The 17,813-nt window shown below is 43.9% G+C and overlaps 2 protein-coding genes across 2 annotated transcripts; one reads left to right on the top strand and one right to left on the bottom strand.

Annotated features, from left to right (window-relative positions):
* Window positions 1-2,894: 2,894 nt before the first annotated feature.
* On the top strand, window positions 2,895-11,230 carry Hey (Hairy/E(spl)-related with YRPW motif). The gene is made up of 3 exons (XM_076776452.1): window positions 2,895-4,397; window positions 6,063-6,277; window positions 8,705-11,230. The coding sequence occupies exons 1-3, from the start codon at window positions 3,808-3,810 to the stop codon at window positions 9,106-9,108; spliced, it is 1,209 nt and encodes a 402-aa protein (XP_076632567.1). The 5' UTR covers window positions 2,895-3,807; the 3' UTR covers window positions 9,109-11,230.
* Window positions 11,231-12,652: 1,422 nt separating this feature from the next.
* Window positions 12,653-17,469, bottom strand: LOC143351447 (uncharacterized). The gene is made up of 2 exons (XM_076782937.1): window positions 17,218-17,469; window positions 12,653-16,090 (listed from the first exon to the last, which is right to left on the bottom strand). Exons 1-2 carry the CDS (start codon window positions 17,260-17,262, stop codon window positions 15,833-15,835), a joined length of 303 nt encoding a protein of 100 aa, XP_076639052.1. The 5' UTR covers window positions 17,263-17,469; the 3' UTR covers window positions 12,653-15,832.
* Between the last annotated feature and the right edge of the window lie 344 nt (window positions 17,470-17,813).

A 17,813-nucleotide genomic window follows, 5' to 3' on the forward strand; every position in this document is an offset into this window, starting at 1 on the left:
GTTAAAATTGTTCCCATGGTTAGCCGAACACCCTGTATATTTTGTTATTCTATAAATTTTATTTATAGCCATCGAAAGTGTTCCTTCGTCGCGGTGGACAGTGAGAAGGTGAAGTTTGAGAAACACTGTTATATATTATATGCACAGGGAGCTTTTCTCCCTGCTGGTTGTTTGTCCAGGAGATAGGCTGACCACCGGACAAATCCACTCGACGATGACGCGTGTGCGTCGATCAAGCTGGAATTATGAATAAATATTTGTAGCTCGTCGGTAGGAAAATTCGTATCGATCCAGTTACGTCTCTCGTTCTGGGCAAATCGGCGAGTTGTCGAAAGTGAGTCTCGTCCGACGCGTTTCCGAGTGTCATCGTTCGTTGCCGCGGCCTCGATGCCACGCATAAATGACACACGCTCATGCGCGAGCAACTCGATCGCGCCACGTGACTTCACGTGCAGAAGTCGCGTGCAGACCGGAAGCAAGAGACCGGATACTTAAGTCCGAGTCACGGCCCCGCGCCATAGAACGATACACGCAACTAAATGGCAGATACGTATGATCTATGGTGGCTCCATGACTCACGCTGTACGTGAATTTTTTCATTCTAACGTATATGTTAGGAAAGTATCGTGTATTAAGTTTTTGTAAAATTTCTTTTTCAGCCGTGTTCGTTACAAGAGCCACCAAAGGAATTACAGAGACGAGATCTCTGTGATCTCGAAAGAAGAATCGCAGATGCGAAGCTCTATAAAATAGTTTCCCTTCTTAATTCGCGGGGACGATCCATGGGGGTACCTGTGGGAACGCGGTCCCTCCGTCTGAGCAATAGGAATTGAAAGGAACAGAAGGGGGGGCATATAATGCTCGCGGGGCAAGGACTCCTCAGGATGGGCGACGCGAATTCGGACCACACCAGGCGAACAAGAATGCAGTCGGCTCGCGGCGGAACACGCACAGGCACGCGATCCACTTTTTTCCCCCTCTTTCTGTTCGCGCTCCTCGGACGTGTGCTGGGCGTGTGCGGATTCTCGCGAGATGTCCTCGCCGCGTGATCCGACTTGGCTAACAGGGCCGCTATTGAAACTAACATTGCGTTGTCGGAAAGCCCTATATAGCTTTAAGAAATAATTCGCGGGACAAAGCACGCGAATAATTTATTGTATGCGAATTTTAGTTTATTACAAGATTGTTCTTAGAACGAAGCACGTCGTATTTACCAAACATTGTCCCATTCGATTGTTTTGTATTCTTAACTAGTAAAACATCGTGACAACAATTCGAGATTTTAAGGAAGCAAGTACTCCGTTTCTAGATGTAGGTAAAGATAGAGGTATTCCAACTTTGATGGTTGTTTGACGTTTTTGAATATTGCTTTGGTCGATACGCGAGAAAGTATTAATCGCCGCGACTGATCGGTCCGCAGAGAAAAGTTAACGATACGATTAGTCAGCACGTCGTATTTACCAAACATTGTCCCTTTCGATTATTCTGTATTCTCAACTAGTAAAACATCGTGACAACAATTTGAGATTTTAAGGAAGCAAGTACCCCTTTTCCAGATGTAAGTGGAAATAGAAATATTCCAACTTTGATGGTTGATAGCGTTTTTGAATATTGCTTTGGTCGATTCGCGAGAAAGTATTAATCGCCGCGACTGATCGGTCCGCAGCGAGAAGTTAACGATACGATTAGTCAGCTTGGTTCCCAGGCACACGGTGCCGATAATCGTGCGAGCGCGTGCTACGTACGATTCCTGTGTGAACTTTTATCGTGATCGCACCCTCCCTCGTAGACACCCACCCTCCACCCTTCTTGCGACCACGCTAGACCGTGCGAGTTCTGTGTGCCGAGGGGGACGCACGGGTGGCGGCGAAGTGATTTCATGGTGGCGCACATATCAATTTGCGGGATCGGGGGAAATCGTGGGACCGATTTGGATTCTTGCTTTCTATCGCGTTCGTAATCTGTGGCCCGCCCGGATTGCTCTCATCGAACGTCGATCCGTTAATAAACAGTCAGTTTTTAATTTCGATACTGGCCCGGTCGTCCACAAGTATATTCACGGAAAGAAAGCAGGGAGTTTGCAAGAAAAATCGATCGATGGGCAGTAACGAATAACAAGTTACGACTGTTATACGTATAGTTTACAGGGTGTTCGATCACCCCAGGGAAAAATTTTAATGGAAGATTCTAGAGAAAATCAAGAATATAAATTTCTTGACTGAGGCTTTGTTAAAGAGTTATTAACAATTAAATTCAAAAATTTCAAATCGTTCCGAAAAAATTATTTTTAGTTGAAGGTGTCAATTACAATAATTTTTGGTGAATAGACATACCCCCGAAATCCTGCGCATTTTCGAGAAAAAAAATTCAGAACAGGCGGAACTTTAAACGTTAATAACTTTTTATCGAAGCCTCCATCGACAAATTGGTATTCTTGATTTTCGTCCTATTTTGGCTTCTAGTATCTTCCATTAAAATTTTTCCCAGGGGTGGCCGGACACCCTGTCTACATAAAATGGTTTCTACCAACGGATAACCAGCTGTTATCTTTTTACGCGTCTTTGAGCTGCGACGAACGGTGGAACGAAACAGAAAAAGGGGAAAAGTTACTGGTAGAAATCAGAGAAAGTTAACCTTCCTCGGTTATATGTCACCTCTGACGTGACATTGCAACTTTACTACCCGCGGGACGCGACAAGAATAAATAAGTGGTATGCTTGATCGCTGCACATCTGAGTAGTTACTACAGTGCTCAACAGGCCCAGTGCAGCGTCTAGTTCTGTACCTCTACCAAAATGCAAATATCTTCAGACATAAAGTTAAATCAGCTTTATTCTACAAAATTTTCTATACTTTCAGATCGACCACGTTTCCCTGCAAGATTTCAAGAAAATCACTTCGCCAGACTTCCGAGAGTAGATCCATCGATCGAGCGATAAGGCTATCGTCGACCAGCGCGAAAAGCTAAACAACCGGTACAGTTTCCGTTCCCGATAATTGATGGGCCAAACGCACCAGATTTCGTGGAACTCCCGGCTCGAAAAGCTAAGCGCCAGAGACGTTCCCACGAAAATCGCCCCTTTCGAACGCCGCTTCGCTCCCCCTTCGAGTCCCCGATCTCTCCGTCCCTCTTCCTCCCCTGGTCCGCAGCGCGTGTGGGGCTCACGGGGAGACGTTTGCCATTCACCTTGGCTCGAGGAGCACAGAGAAGTTACCCCCACTCCGTCCACGCGCACCTAGTCCCCCCCACCACCGGGAAACGGGGCACGCGGTCGTGTGTCGTCCCAGGGTACTCCCGCACACGACATACGTCGGCCGCCACGCGACCAGTGCACACGCATGCGAGTGCATCTCGCAGCAAGCGACACGCCAGCAGCCGCGTGCACCCGACGGACACTGTCTCCGCGAGGACCTTGCGCCCGATTTCTGGTCGCTTCTTCGGACGTGCGCGCACGCGACCGCGACCGTCGCCAGGAAGCCGCGGCACGTGAACCCCGATAAACTTCCTACGAGTAACAAGTGTCCAGGAGATTGCTCCTTTCGACGATTATCGACGCGACGCCTACCCAGAGTTTATCGAACTTTTACCACCTGGGTAACGGACATTCGCTGGAAGTGACAGTTTAGTGAAGTCAGTTTCCAGTTTCGAAGTTTCCATCGGGTGTCACCGCTATGAAAGATCGACGAGACTCTGTCGCCGTTATGGGACCGATCTTGACCAGGTAGCCACTCGGTGCCAATTGTCCTCAACCTCGACTGTTCGTCATCGTCAATAATCATCGTTAATAATCGAATCGAGAGAGTAACATGTGGAGAGTAGTGGTAGCGCGCTCCGACGAGAACAGCACGTTGCTGTCGTCGGAGATCGCCTCGGGGCCCGTCGGTCCCAGCCACATTTCCGGGCTGCCTGGACCACCTTCCGGCCACCACTGGGGCTACCCACCACCGCCGCATCCTTCGTATCAGCCCCAGCATCCCGACATGCGCCACCATCACGACATGCGACCGCCTCACGACCTCAGGCATCCTACGGGGCCGGAGCTCAGGCCCCAGGAGCTCAGGCACGACATGCACAGGCCCGATCTGAGGCACACGGAGATGCAGAGGCACCAGGAGCTGCACAGGCCCGAGATGGCCAGGCACCAAGACATCAGACACCAGGAGATGATGAGGCCCGACATGGCCCCGGAAATGAGGCCCAGTCACGAGTTTCCCGAACTGAAGATCGACGTGGCGGACATGAGGAGTCAGGAGGGCGGTCAACAGCAGCAACAACAGCAGCAGCAACAGCAACAGCAATCGCAACAAGGGCAAGCTCATCAACAGAGGAACCTGAAGAGGGCTATGAGCGACTCTGATTGCGACGACGTTTTCTCCGAGGAGAGCGGCAAAGAACCGTACGTATAACTGAAACTGAAAGTTGTTATGAGTTGTTTGACGTTCTCCAAGGAAATACTGCACATTTTTCTTTTATGTTTGTTTCCAAAAGGAATCGTGCATTTGACGTATACTTTCTACTGCATATATTATATTTATGTACAGCGTATAGTATAGAAATGGCTGTCGCTGAATGGAACCTTACTTTGTGGAATACTTAAAAGATCCCGTTAAAGACAAGACAAGGTATTTCTAAATCTGCCTTACCTGGATCGAAAGGGCTAAGTGATATCTACCAGTGCCTAACAGACATAGAAAGGGATTCTCTTCTAGAGGTCTTTTAACGTTCAAAATTTTAGATACTTTGCATTCTTACAATTTCTGTTTGTACAAACTGTAATGCTTCGATCTTTCATAGAGGTAGAATTAATATGCAAGCACATTCTATGAAGAATAAGACGAGGATTCAAAGAGCAAGCGAAAGTTATTCTTATTAATTATTCAGAAATGAGAAGAAAGAAACTATGCCCTCTGGATACCAAGCATTTTTGTCCGCCATCGATAAGGAAAAGTAGATCGTATAAAATGTGCAGTATTTTCTGGAATACTAATAAGTAATTTCGATATACGTTTCTGAATCGAAGTTAATCAACGTTTCGCAAGAAGCGTACCTAACATATGTGGAGTCCGTTTACAATAACGTAGTAATTAACATTTCATTGTTCTCTCGCGCTTGAAAGGATTAACCCTTCGGGGAATTCGTCGGCTAGAAATGAACGTTTTCGAAAATGAGCAGTGTTTCTCAATGTACCCTGGACGCTTCGATAAAAGTGCACATTCAGACGTTCCAGAGTCTCACTCGAACCTCCAGACGAGAGTATTACAATTAAAATTCATTCAGACGCAATCTTATGAACAGATATGTTCCAATAACGAAAGCAAATTCTCTTCGAGCATTTTCTGTGAGGGGTAGGACACTTGGAACCTCGAAACCTGTTCAATTGATAGATTTCCTATTGCAAAACACAGTTTCAATTGTACTCTTTCACTCAAGATAGTTTTTAACACTAGATTTACGGGCATTGATCGCACGTATATTTATCGATACCTTTCATGTTGACGGTTACCTTAAAATACGATTTCTCTTTTAATTAGAATATGCATTCGTGCCATTGCATCAAACAAATTCAACGCAAGTTGTTAAAAAATAATATTTACGCGCTCTGCAATTTTAACACTAGGTTTACGGACACTCGTTGCGCATATTTTTATTGTAATTCGCTCTGTTAATAGTTACATTAAAATGCAATTTTTCTTTTAATTAGAATGTACATTCATATCATTACATCAATTAAATCCAATATGAATTGCTAACAAATAATATTTATGAGTCCTGTAACGTTAAGTTTAGAATCTTAATGCGTCAAATTGACGTATTCCGTAAACCTAGTGTTAAATATCGAATCTGACATCCGTCAAATTGACGGGTTCCGTAAATCTAGTGTTAAAAGAGACGAAGAATCCTTTACTTTTGGCCAGCGAGTGAATTTCGAAGGGGTTATCGCGTCCGATGGATCGCGATGGCGTCGCTCGGGGGGAGAGAGGCCGTTCGAATATTTGAAATGTAACCGGCAGTATCCGTCTGGGACTCACCCCCGTTCTTTGTTTCCCTTTTCTCGATATAGTTGCAACTCGCCGGGAGGCGATTCCTGTCAGCACGCGTCGCGGAAGCGCAGGCGGGGGATGATCGAGAAGAAACGTCGCGACAGAATAAACGCGTCCCTCGGCGAGCTGCGGAGATTGGTGCCAGCCGCGGCGAGGGACCCACACAGCGGCAAATTGGAGAAGGCGGAAATTTTGCAGCTCACCGTCGAGCACCTGCGGACTCTTCGAAATAAAGGTGAGCCATCGAGCGATCCGATCGCAGGGACCAGAGAGAAAAAAAAAGATAAAAAAAAAAAAAAGAAAACGGAACCTTGCGCGATAAAAGCCTCCGAAGCAGGAAACGATCCGTTATGCGCGGCACAGGACATCGGAGCCCAGCTTCCGGTTTGGTTCCCAATCGCCCCCCCCCAGAAACCCGTAAAACCCTTCTAAAATTAATTCTTTGGAGGTGACCTTTTTCTGGGGCCTCGAAATGTTAAACTGATCGCAGAAATTAGCAACAGCGTCGACCTGTTGTTTCCTCGTTCCTACACCCGCTACCATTTCTCGTTCGTCGTTGACGTCGTCCCTCGTAAACCGGAAGACACCTGTTGACCGAACGTCGCGAACCTTCGTAATTGTGACTCGACAACCGAACCATCTGTTCGGGCGTTAAACGCGTTTATCGTTCGTGCCCGATTGGGACAACGATCTGTTTGGTGCAGTGGTTTCCAGCAATTATCGAACGACGTCTACCCGAAAAATGGCGGAAAGCAAAGTTTGAGACGAAAGACTTGCCAGGAAAAATATAACATGGTAAAATAGAACTCTTGAGTTATTAGAGCAGAGCAAAGTTACGAAATCGAGTAATCGCTTCCCTTACTCTTCTTCAATTTTTCTTTCAATTTAGAAGATCTAACGCCAACCAAGATAGTCGAAACTGTGTTGGGGTTCCCGAGGACTTTGAAAATTTGGTCATTTTCCATGCTTTGGCGCGAGGAATGAGGAACGACGGGAGTTTGAATGGCTAGTACCGCCAGGCGAGATATCCTCGGAGAAGCAGGTGTTAGAAGCCGAAACGTAGATCCTGTGGGAAGCACAGGAAGTCAACGACTCTTCCGAAGTGGTGTTCCCACGATTGGTGGCGTGCTAGGTAGTGGGGTGTCCCGCGCAGCACCCTTCGTCAAGGAGCCACCGACTCCCTTGCCCAAGGCTGGGACAGATGTCGAACCCTGTGGGAAACCAACTACTCCCTGTCTCTCTCTATAAGCGCGGGTACACGCTCGCTATCGGCCTGTATCGACCTACGATCTCGTTGTTTGCAAATGCAGCACCGAGAAACATAAACGCGCCGAGGGGTGGAACGTCGCGCGACATTAAATTTAATATTTCCAATTAAGGAATACGCGGTACAGGGGCGATGCTCGATCCTCCATCCCGTTAACCAGCAATACTAGTATTTTCCTGAACTCTCTTGACAGCTGAAAAACTACGGTCAGAGTAATTCGTTTATCCGCACTCCTTATTTGCTTTTACTTGTTTATTTGCAAATTTTGTTTAGAGCTAGAACACACCTGACCAGTGTTTTCAAAATTCATTTGATTTCTCCAGCTGGAAAATTCAACCTGAAAGTATTATGCACCTTGTAACACAATATCCCGTTGACTGTCGCGTAAACTTTCAAATTGTAAACTCCTAATTTTTTGGGAGTATTGCTATTCTCAAGTATCGGGTATCTTCCATTGTAAACGATTATTTTAACAACGTCGTGAGTTCGGAGCGTCGGTCACTAGTGACCACCGATGACAGTCAACGCGTTGATGAGAGAAGGTTTGAGAAACACTGGACCAAAGAGGCCCAGGGCATATCGTGGGACAGCGGTGGCTCTCTGTGTTCGTTCGGAGGCGCGGGGTGCGTGCAAGAGTGCATGTGTCCCGGTCTACGGGGGTCTAAATGGTTCCCACGCTACCTGTCCCATTCCATGGTGTATACAATATGCTGCCGGCTGCTGAACCCGAGGCACCCATCTCGCCTGTTTCCTCGGTTCACGCCACGGTCCGTTTTGCCACCGAGAGAACTCGTCCTCTCACCCTCCTCGCTCGATCTCCTTTCGGCCTGCTTTTGCCGCCATCCGCGGGATCACCTGCCCGAGAACGATTTCCGCGCGAAAAACTTGCCAATAATTGGCCCTCGCGCCTCGTCCCGGCCGAAAATACATTCTCAAGGGATTACGACTGGTCGATGGGATGAAAAATAACCCACCGTAGCTTCTGGACGTTCTTCCTGAGAGTGCACTCTCTTTCATGGAGCTTCGACAAACTACTAACGATTAAACAACAAATGTAACACCTAGTACAGGTTTCAACGAAGCTATGTCAAGTTCTATTGTGCTATTGAGGTACTTGCTGATGACACAGTCCTTTCAAGTTCTTCGTGACAATTACTCAGAGTAAAAGTTATTCATAACAGCAGATGTACCACCCATATCAAGATCATTTTTCCTGCAAGAATACTATTGCTGAGGATACAGTCCTTTCAGGTTCTTTGTAACAGGTATTCAGAGTAAAAGTTTTCCCATAACTGTTTTAAGCACTCAAACCTAGATTGTAAGCATATCGTTAATTGCTTCAAAGGATGTTCTCTTAATAAGTGAATAAACAATGTTTGCTGTTTGAAATTGCAGGACCAGAGGGTTACGACAGCACTAAATTGGCGATGGACTATCACGCGGTGGGGTGGGGGGAGTGCGCGGCAGAAGTCGGTCGTTATTTAGTGACGATGGAGGGCCTGGACGAACGGGACCCGCTGAGGTTACGATTGCTCTCTCACCTGCAGAGCTTCCATCGCGAGCATCCGCCGTCGGCGGTGCCGGCCACCGTGCCACCGGCTACGTCGTTGACGTCCACCACCTCGACGAGCAGCTACGAGCCAGCGAGCACAGTCTCCACGGGAATGCCACCTGGCACGGGAACCATGCCTTCCCTTCTGGGTGGAAGCGCGCTCGGGTGGGGCCAATATCCAGGACAGTATCCTCAACAGCAACACGGGAAACCGTACAGGCCTTGGGGCGCCGAACTGGCCTATTGAGAGACAACCGGTCCTTGGTCGGCTGTGAACCCGATTCGGTGAAACTGTGCTTTAGTTACGCGACTGGCAATCGCGGAAATAACAAGACCGTAGGAGATAATGCAAGCGCGAAGACCCGTGTAGAGCTTCTGAAAGATGACGCTTCCGAGTGGAATTGAGATTTAGCGATTAGAATCGTTTGGGGAAGATTATCTCTTAGAGCAAGGTTTCCCAACTCATAGCATACGCAAGGAGTTACCGGGGACTCGTGTCCCCCCCTCCATTGGTAGAAGAAATTTATCTGGATTTTAATCGAGAAATTGATTGGGAACTGCTAGTTTAGAGTGATCGCTAGAGCGATAGCGTTTGAAGAAGTCTAGAGCTTTGGTGAGAATGGTCCTGGATAGAGTTTAGGTTCGACGTCAGATGATTTGTGTTACCAATAGCATTGTCATGGAAAGGAGAAAATGTTTGAGGAATGTGGCGAAGAGCTTTGGAGCAAATGCAACTGATTGAAATTCAGGAGTTTCTAGACGAGAGCTTCTTCCGATGGTGGACCAAATAAAATGAAATAATATTTTTTACGAGCTAATTTTATAGAAACGACGCACGAACGCGTCTGGGGAGCTCGATCGATCGAAGTACGCATCGATGTTTCCTTATGTGTGATACCAATGATAGTCATGCAAGTATGTACCTAAATAACAAGCGAGAAAGATATTATTTATTGTTTACTGGCGACGTTGTACAGTGTACATATTGTAAATAACACGTCTATTTAATAATATTTTTTCTATTTGTCGTTCCGTTTCTAACGAACGAAGTCTGATTATTTTGTACCGAAAAAAAAAAATAATAATATAACGATAGGCGACAAAAGTAAAATGCAACTGGAAGGACAAGTGCCATTACACGTACGTATGGATGTATGCGCGTGGAAGAAACGTTCAAAATATTTTTACAACGAGGCTTTGTAATAAAATAACGACGTAAAGGAATTGTGTTCATTATCGCTACCCTTCGTATTTGCCGAGATTTCCCGAGAAAAATGAGCCCAAACGCGACCACGATCGGATTGTTTTTAATCACGCGTTATTGTACCGATGTCGAACAACTTTCGAGGTCTGATTAAAAAAAGACGTTGAATTATTTTTTAAACGCAATTCTATCATAAAATAAGGGCATATCGATTGATAGAACCAACGACGCTAGTTAGAATCTTGAAAATTGTTAAAAACAAATACGATACCGTGCGATTTTTCGCGACAAACATGGTCCCTTCCCTCTCTCTTTGTCTCTCAGAACGAGATTTACCACATCCTCTCGAATACCGCGCGTATTCTTATGCAAAGGTGCACTTCGCAGCTTGCATTCCGTCCGCCATAGAAGAACAAAGCATGGCGCCCCAGGGTTCCTCTCGCCCGTCGCAGGATGCGAACCAGTTTCGCGACTCGTTAATCCTCTCGTAAAGAGCGCCTCCGCAAAACGGGAAATTCGCGAGACCGGGTAACGATCGGCGGGAACAATTAGTCGGTCGGAGGTTGCTTTCTTTCCAGGGATATTCAGAAACCACGGGGGAGCGAAACTAATTCTCGAGGAGGAGGGGGAGGAGGAGCCATCGCCCGAGCACGTGGCCATTGTTCGTACCCGAATTCGCCCCGGCTATGGCGCGCTTAATTCTCTTTGGTCACGAATCCGTACCGATCGTTGCTGCTAATTGCGCGAACGCGTGTTACCCCGTTTTGTTAAACATTTTAGACCTCGAAACGTAAAATACCAGTTAAAACACACAGTATATTTTCGCTAAGAAATTTTTTTCTCGAAAGTGGGTAGAATTTCGGGGATATGTGTAATGACCAAAAATTATTGTAATTGACCCCAGCAACTGAAAATATTTTTTTTAGAACGATTTGAAATTTTTTTTTTTTCGTCGAAAAATTTAGGCACCTACCCCCTGTCGATTTTTCTTAAAAATTCCTTTTTCATTTTTAGTTTTTTTATTTTACTTGACGACCTACAAAAAAGTTGTTTAATACTTTTTTGTAGGTACCTATGGGCTCTACTTCAGAAAAAAGTTTCATTGAAATATACTCACTATTATAGGAGTTATGGCTGTTTGAAAATTGGACCATTTTTATTGGGTTTTTCTCATTTTACAGGGTCAAGGACCAACTTTTCGAATATTTTTTGAATTTCTACATATTCTACATTAAAATACGCGTAGTTTGCTTTTTTAAACATTAAAATCGTCCAATCCGTTTAGAAGTTATGACGTTTTAAAGATTCGCATGAAATTTCAGGGAAGCATTTCTGACCTTACATTAGATTTTCGGTAAGGAATTTTTTTCTCAAAAGTGAGTAGGATTTCGAGGGTATGTCTAATGACCAAAAATGATTGTAATTGACCCCTGCAACTAAATATATTTTTTTTAAAACGATTTGAAAATTTTTAATTTTGGTGAAAAATTTCACACCTATTTGAATTTTTTTCTCAAAAGTGCGTAGGAATTTGAGGGTATGTCTATTGACCAAAAATGATTGTAATTGACCCCTGCAAGTAAAAATATTTTTTTTAGAACGATTTGAAAATTTTTAATTTTAGTGAAAAATTTCACTCCAATTTGAATTTTTTTCTCAAAAGTGCGTAGGAATTTGAGGGTATGTCTATTGCCCAAAAATGGTTGTAATTGACCCCTGCAAGTAAAAATATTTTTTTTAGATCGATTTGAAATTTTTTTTTTTCGTCGAAAAATTTAGGCACCTACCCCCTGTCGATTTTTCTTAAAAATTCCTTTTTCATTTTTAGTTTTTTTATTTTACTTGACGACCTACAAAAAAGTTGTTTAATACTTTTTTGTAGGTACCTATGGGCTCTACTTCAGAAAAAAGTTTCATTGAAATATACTCACTATTATAGGAGTTATGGCTGTTTGAAAATTGGACCATTTTTATTGGGTTTTTCTCATTTTACAGGGTCAAGGACCAACTTTTCGAATATTTTTTGAATTTCTACATATTCTACATTAAAATACGCGTAGTTTGCTTTTTTAAACATTAAAATCGTCCAATCCGTTTAGAAGTTATGACATTTTAAAGATTCGCATGAAATTTCAGGGAAGCATTTCTGACCTTACATTAGATTTTCGGTAAGGAATTTTTTTCTCAAAAGTGCGTAGGAATTTGAGGGTATGTCTATTGACCAAAAATGATTGTAATTGACCCCTGCAAGTAAAAATATTTTTTTTAGAACGATTTGAAAATTTTTAATTTTGTCGAAAAATTTCACACCTATTTGAATTTTTTTCTCAAAAGTGCGTAGGAATTTGAGGGTATGTCTATTGACCAAAAATAATTGTAATTGATCCCTGCAATTAAATATATTTTTTTTAAAACGATTTGAAATTTTTTAATTTCGACATAGGAACAGTCGGGAAACTCTGTTGCTAATCATGTAAAGCGACGTTAGGCGTTTTCGCGGTTCGATCGATCAAGCATCCGTGCATTAAAATAGGGAAGGACGTTCGATAGGAAGTCTCTGGGCGACGAGGGTCATGGGAACTCCATATTTCGTCGATAAAACTATTTTATTTATGACATTCGCATCCATTAGAAAGTCACAGCCTCGTCGGACATACTCACGGAAAAATATCGAGACGCATCCATATACATCTATTTACACCTGCACGACGTTTATGTACATTCACATATTTATTTACATACAAGTTTCTAACGCAACGAAAAAACATAGTCCGAGTGTCTCTCGCGAGAACAGAATTGCATGAAAGGATACGAAAAAGTTCGCCTCGACCGCAAGAGACCGCTGCTTTTGAGCAAAAGTGCAAAAAACAAGACGCCTTATAGAAAAGTATTTTATTGCGTAGTCTTTGAGTTCTTGATTCCGCGACTGTAAACAGTACGCTCTAACATCGATTGTGCCGTGGTTGGTTCGAAAGTAAAGCTACACGATTGGCAAAGTACGAAAATGGCTGCCATTGACTATTCGTTTCGTAAGCTAAATTGTGCGACTTCCACGATAATTAGAAAACGAAACGGTGGTAACGATGGTTACGATCATTTTTCTGGGTTCCAGGATTCTTAGATGTCGACGATGAAAAACGAATCGAAGAATCCTCTACTACGCCAGAGGTTCTCAAAGTTTGGTTAAAAAATTAGCTCAGACTGTTTAGAGTTATCATTAATTTATGATTATTTTGTTAATTTTCTTCTGTTATGTTCCAAGTGTTTTAATTTCATATCAAGACACCGAGGTTGAAACACTGCTGAGGAAATCTGAGAACCCTTGGTCTACGCAACCTATACAACAACACCAATAATTTTTATAAGTCTCATCGTTTCGTTGGACGTGCTACTTTCATTAACTCTATTGCAGTATTTCTCAAACTTCGCTTTCGAATCCCCCAATAAAGACTTTAGGGAAACTAGAAAGATGCTACACTCAGGTAACATATTCCTTTAATAAATAATTGTATGCATAATAATTAATCTCCTAGATTGGAAGATCCTCTTAGTAAAAATAAAACACTATGGGAAATAATTTTCCTATTTCACAAACTAAAATATGACTTTTCTCTTCTAAGAATCCGCGGATTTTGAGAAACACTAAACTATCGTACGACGAGTAACGCCCAAAAGGCAAAACATTAATTTTCATAAAATAGTGACGTTCGTATTAGTGACTGTGTTTCTTTTGCTTCCTGGAATTCGGGAATCCCGTTTGAAAATTCTTTAATCATAAATAAAATATATTTAAATAAAGGAGGAATTCAGTTTGCTTGCGTATATTTCTCGGTAAAGGGTAATAGGAAATTTGTTTAAAGTCTGAAAGATTCTCAATTCAGGATTCTCGAGCACAGTCGCTAATCTGTATCCACCAACCCTGGGAAAAATTTTAATGAGGGATTCTAGAGGCCAAAATAAGACGAAAATCAAGAATACCAATTTGTTGATGGAGGCTTCGTTAAAAAGTTATTAATGTTTAAAGTTCCGCCAGTACTGAATTTTTTTCTCGAAAATGCGCAGGATTTCGGAGGTATGTGTAATGACCAAAAATAATTGTAATTAACCCCTGCAACTAGAAATAATTTTTTTAGAACGATTTGAAAATTTTTAATTTTATCGAAAAATTTCACACCTTTTCGAATTTTTTTCTTCGAAGTGGGTAGGATTTCGAAGGTATGTGTAATGACCAAAAATTATTGTAATTGACCCCTGCAACTAAAAATATTTTTTTTAGAACGATTTGAAAATTTTTAATTTCGCCGAAAAATTTCACACCTCGAATTTTTTTCTCGAAAGTGAGTAGGATTTCGAAGGTATGTGTAATGACTAAAAATAATTGTAATTGACCCCTGCAACCGAAAATAATTTTTCCAGAACGATTTGAAATTTTTAACGAAGCCTCAGTCGAGAAATTGGTATTCTTGATTTTCGTCTTATTTTGGCCTCTAGAATCGCCTATTAAAATTTTTCCCAGGGTTGGCTGAACATCCTGTATATTTTATCGTGGTCAAAATTCGACGGATAGAAGACGACCCTATTGTACATTTACACTACTCTCGTTGGTGACGATTGATAAAGAGAATCCTAAAAATTGCACGATCGATATACATATGTATGTAGGTACTGTTTGTACTACGCGTCGCGTGCGAGATACGAGCTAATCGCTAGGCGAAGAGAAGAAAACTTTGCGAAACGACGCGCTTGATTATCGCGGGAATAAACGACATACCTATGGACAGATATTTGGTACGATTTAAGCTTAAAGTAGACGCTAGTACCTGTCTAAATGAGATCAAAATAAATACTTACAAACTAATCATTCTGCGGAAGACCGATTGCCCCTGAAGCAATGTTTTCCTCTTTCGATGTTTACGTGAGTATTTCGTGTTGCGAAAACGAATCTTTGCTGCAGCTCTCGATCGAGCAACGATCGAGAAAACGTTACTATTCGAATGTCGGTGCAGTTTCGAAAAACGCGCGACGAGAACGCGTCGAACGATATACAGTATTCCCCGCTTGTACCCATTTTCCCCCTTCAAAAATATTACCATTGGATTGGCGACGTTATCCCGATGAAAACGAGCCCAAACACAATCCCGTTCGGACAATTTTTAAAGAAACCTCGAAAGTTGTTCAAAAGCGATACGATAAACATAATCCGAACACCACCGTGTTGGTACTCATTTTTCTCGTGAGAACGTCATTGATACATTGGTAATATTGTTTCGAATATATAACAGAAAATATAGAAGCATAAATATCGATCAATGCATGACCCGACCCGCTCGCATTCTACGCCTCTCATTTACTCACTTTCGGGTTCAGGTTGCATAGAAGCGGGGAACGCTGTGTACACCGTTGAAAATATTCAAAAACTCAGTCGCACGCGTAATCCGATGTGGTCCAATTTTCGTTAAAACACGCCTCGAAAAATAATGAAATTTACAAATATACTATGGAACGGATTGTAGAGGATCTCTAAGTTACCATCGCGCATTGGACACCCAGTCCCCGGTCTCGCCTGCACGAGGACTCCCTTGTTAATCTGTTTCTTTCTGGTTTCTCACAGGATCGAACAAACGTTCTGGTCGGAGAATCCTGTTTCCGTGCAAGATGTCCCTTCGTGCTTCCATCGAGGCTGCGGGTTGAAAGATGAAAATTGCTTCGCCGTCGAAGGGAAACGTAGCGACGGGCGCATCGACTGTCCACGGTAAGATCGCATGCGTTAGATTATCATCTCGTTCTCGATGTTCTCGTTCCTCTGGTTCTCCTCGTACTCGTCGCAGTAGCAGCACGTCGAGAGACAGTCCTCGGAGTTCTCGCCCACGTACGTCATGTACGTGTCGATGCTGTCCGTGTCCAAGGACGGCAGGGACCACGACGATATCGACGTTGTCTCGTGGTCTGGTATGGCTGAAAACCAAGAGGTCAGGTTCCGTGACTTCTTCGCCTTGCGACTCCTCGTCGACAATTTCTTGATTGCCTGCAGAATCGAACCAACAGTCTAGGATATAGCTATTTTGCAAAAAATCTACTCTTCTCCAGCACACTCGTAGAATTATATTGTAACAATTATGCGATGATTATCATCGGAAGGCCGCTGCATTCGTGGCACACTGCTCTAAGGTAATGCTTCCCAACAGGTGTGACGACTAGACCGTCACGACGTGACAAGAACGTGTGCCTGCCACGAGAACATTTGCGATAATAATATTCGAATTTTCGAACTTGAATTAGCCATTTTTAAATGCGTCATGACGCGAGAAAAGGTTGGGAAGCACTGGCCAAAGGTAACAACTCGAAGCGTACGTTTCTGCGAGCCGAGTTGAGCGAATCAATGTTAAGCGAGGTCACGCCGATCAAAATTACCCGCTCGTGAATATTTGATCCAATTTACAGAATCAGGGGGAACGTATCGCAACGTTGCGCTGTGTATTTTCACGGGACGTACTGCACGAAGTTCTGAAGACTGTCCCCGAGAGTTCACGACGCTAGGGAGGTCCGTTGTTTCGGCCATAAAATCCGTTTTCACGACAGTAATCGTCAGTTTACGCGTTATAAAATCCAAATCAATAGGGAAATAACTATTTCCAAAACATTTGATCGCTGAATTCGAATTCCACTTATGGGCAATCGCGTTAGACGTTTCAGTGTACCATGCAGGGGGCAAAACAGATGACAAATAAAACTTTTTAAAAATGTTACGGTTCGTGCCAACGATAAAGAACAATACAAACGCATTATATTTCACTTTGAAGGAGCGCAAACATCGTAAATAAACCACTGCGGACTCTTTGTACGAATAAAATTCTCCCCTAATCTACGGTTCGTAGCATCATCTGTTCGATCATCGCAAGCGACGCACACGACGTTTATAACGAAACATTCCCACCGAGTTTCTATCTGGTCAGCTCTATCTATAAACACGGGCAATTTCGCCGACCGAAACGCGTCCGTGGAACGGAACCGGAGTCGAAAACACTTTGGAAGGGACCGGTGTGGCCAGGTTTGCCGATGCATTACGCGAGGCCTCAGGAATTGGGTCGGCCGATGCGCCAAAAACGTGCGTGCGTGCAGTGGGACGAGGGATAATTGCCATGGGTGTCTTACCCTCAGCAATCTACGTCCGGATTTGCTCAGCAATTTCCTCAACATACTGTCCCCAACGACTTCGGTGTACTGGACCCTGGGAACCGGTTTCCGCTCGACCTTCCTCACGGCCTAGCCAAGGAAATGCAACGCGACGCAGGATTGATTTTCGCGAGGCGCGAATTTTCGTCGTACGGACGAGTCGGATCGATGCACACGAGCCGGCGTCACGCGACGAAATACCACTCCGTAGCGCGGCGCTGTCCTATTTATCACCTCGGCTGGCCCGGAGTCTTATCGTACCATGCCGTGCGATCCACCCTCCACCCTCCTCAACCCCCTCGCCGCGCACACAGCTGCCGCGTGCTACATCTGAGTCCGGAACGCGGTCGTACAGCGTGCTTCACAAACGGTCCGTGGAAAGGGGGTGCGCGAGAGGCGCAGGAGAACCCCCCTCCCGTCAACTGCAGTCCTTTTCCTAAATGCGCGCTGAATCTTCTGGTGCAACTTAAGAAGCAATTGTTTTTTAGTTTCAACCCTTAATCTCTGGACGACCTGGAAGAAAATTAAGATGAGCGATAGTTGTATCCCAGCAAAGAGATACAGGAATTTAACTG

The sequence above is a fragment of the Colletes latitarsis genome, chromosome 2 (genome assembly GCF_051014445.1).
Source record: "Colletes latitarsis isolate SP2378_abdomen chromosome 2, iyColLati1, whole genome shotgun sequence".
Lineage (NCBI taxonomy): Eukaryota > Metazoa > Arthropoda > Insecta > Hymenoptera > Colletidae > Colletes > Colletes latitarsis.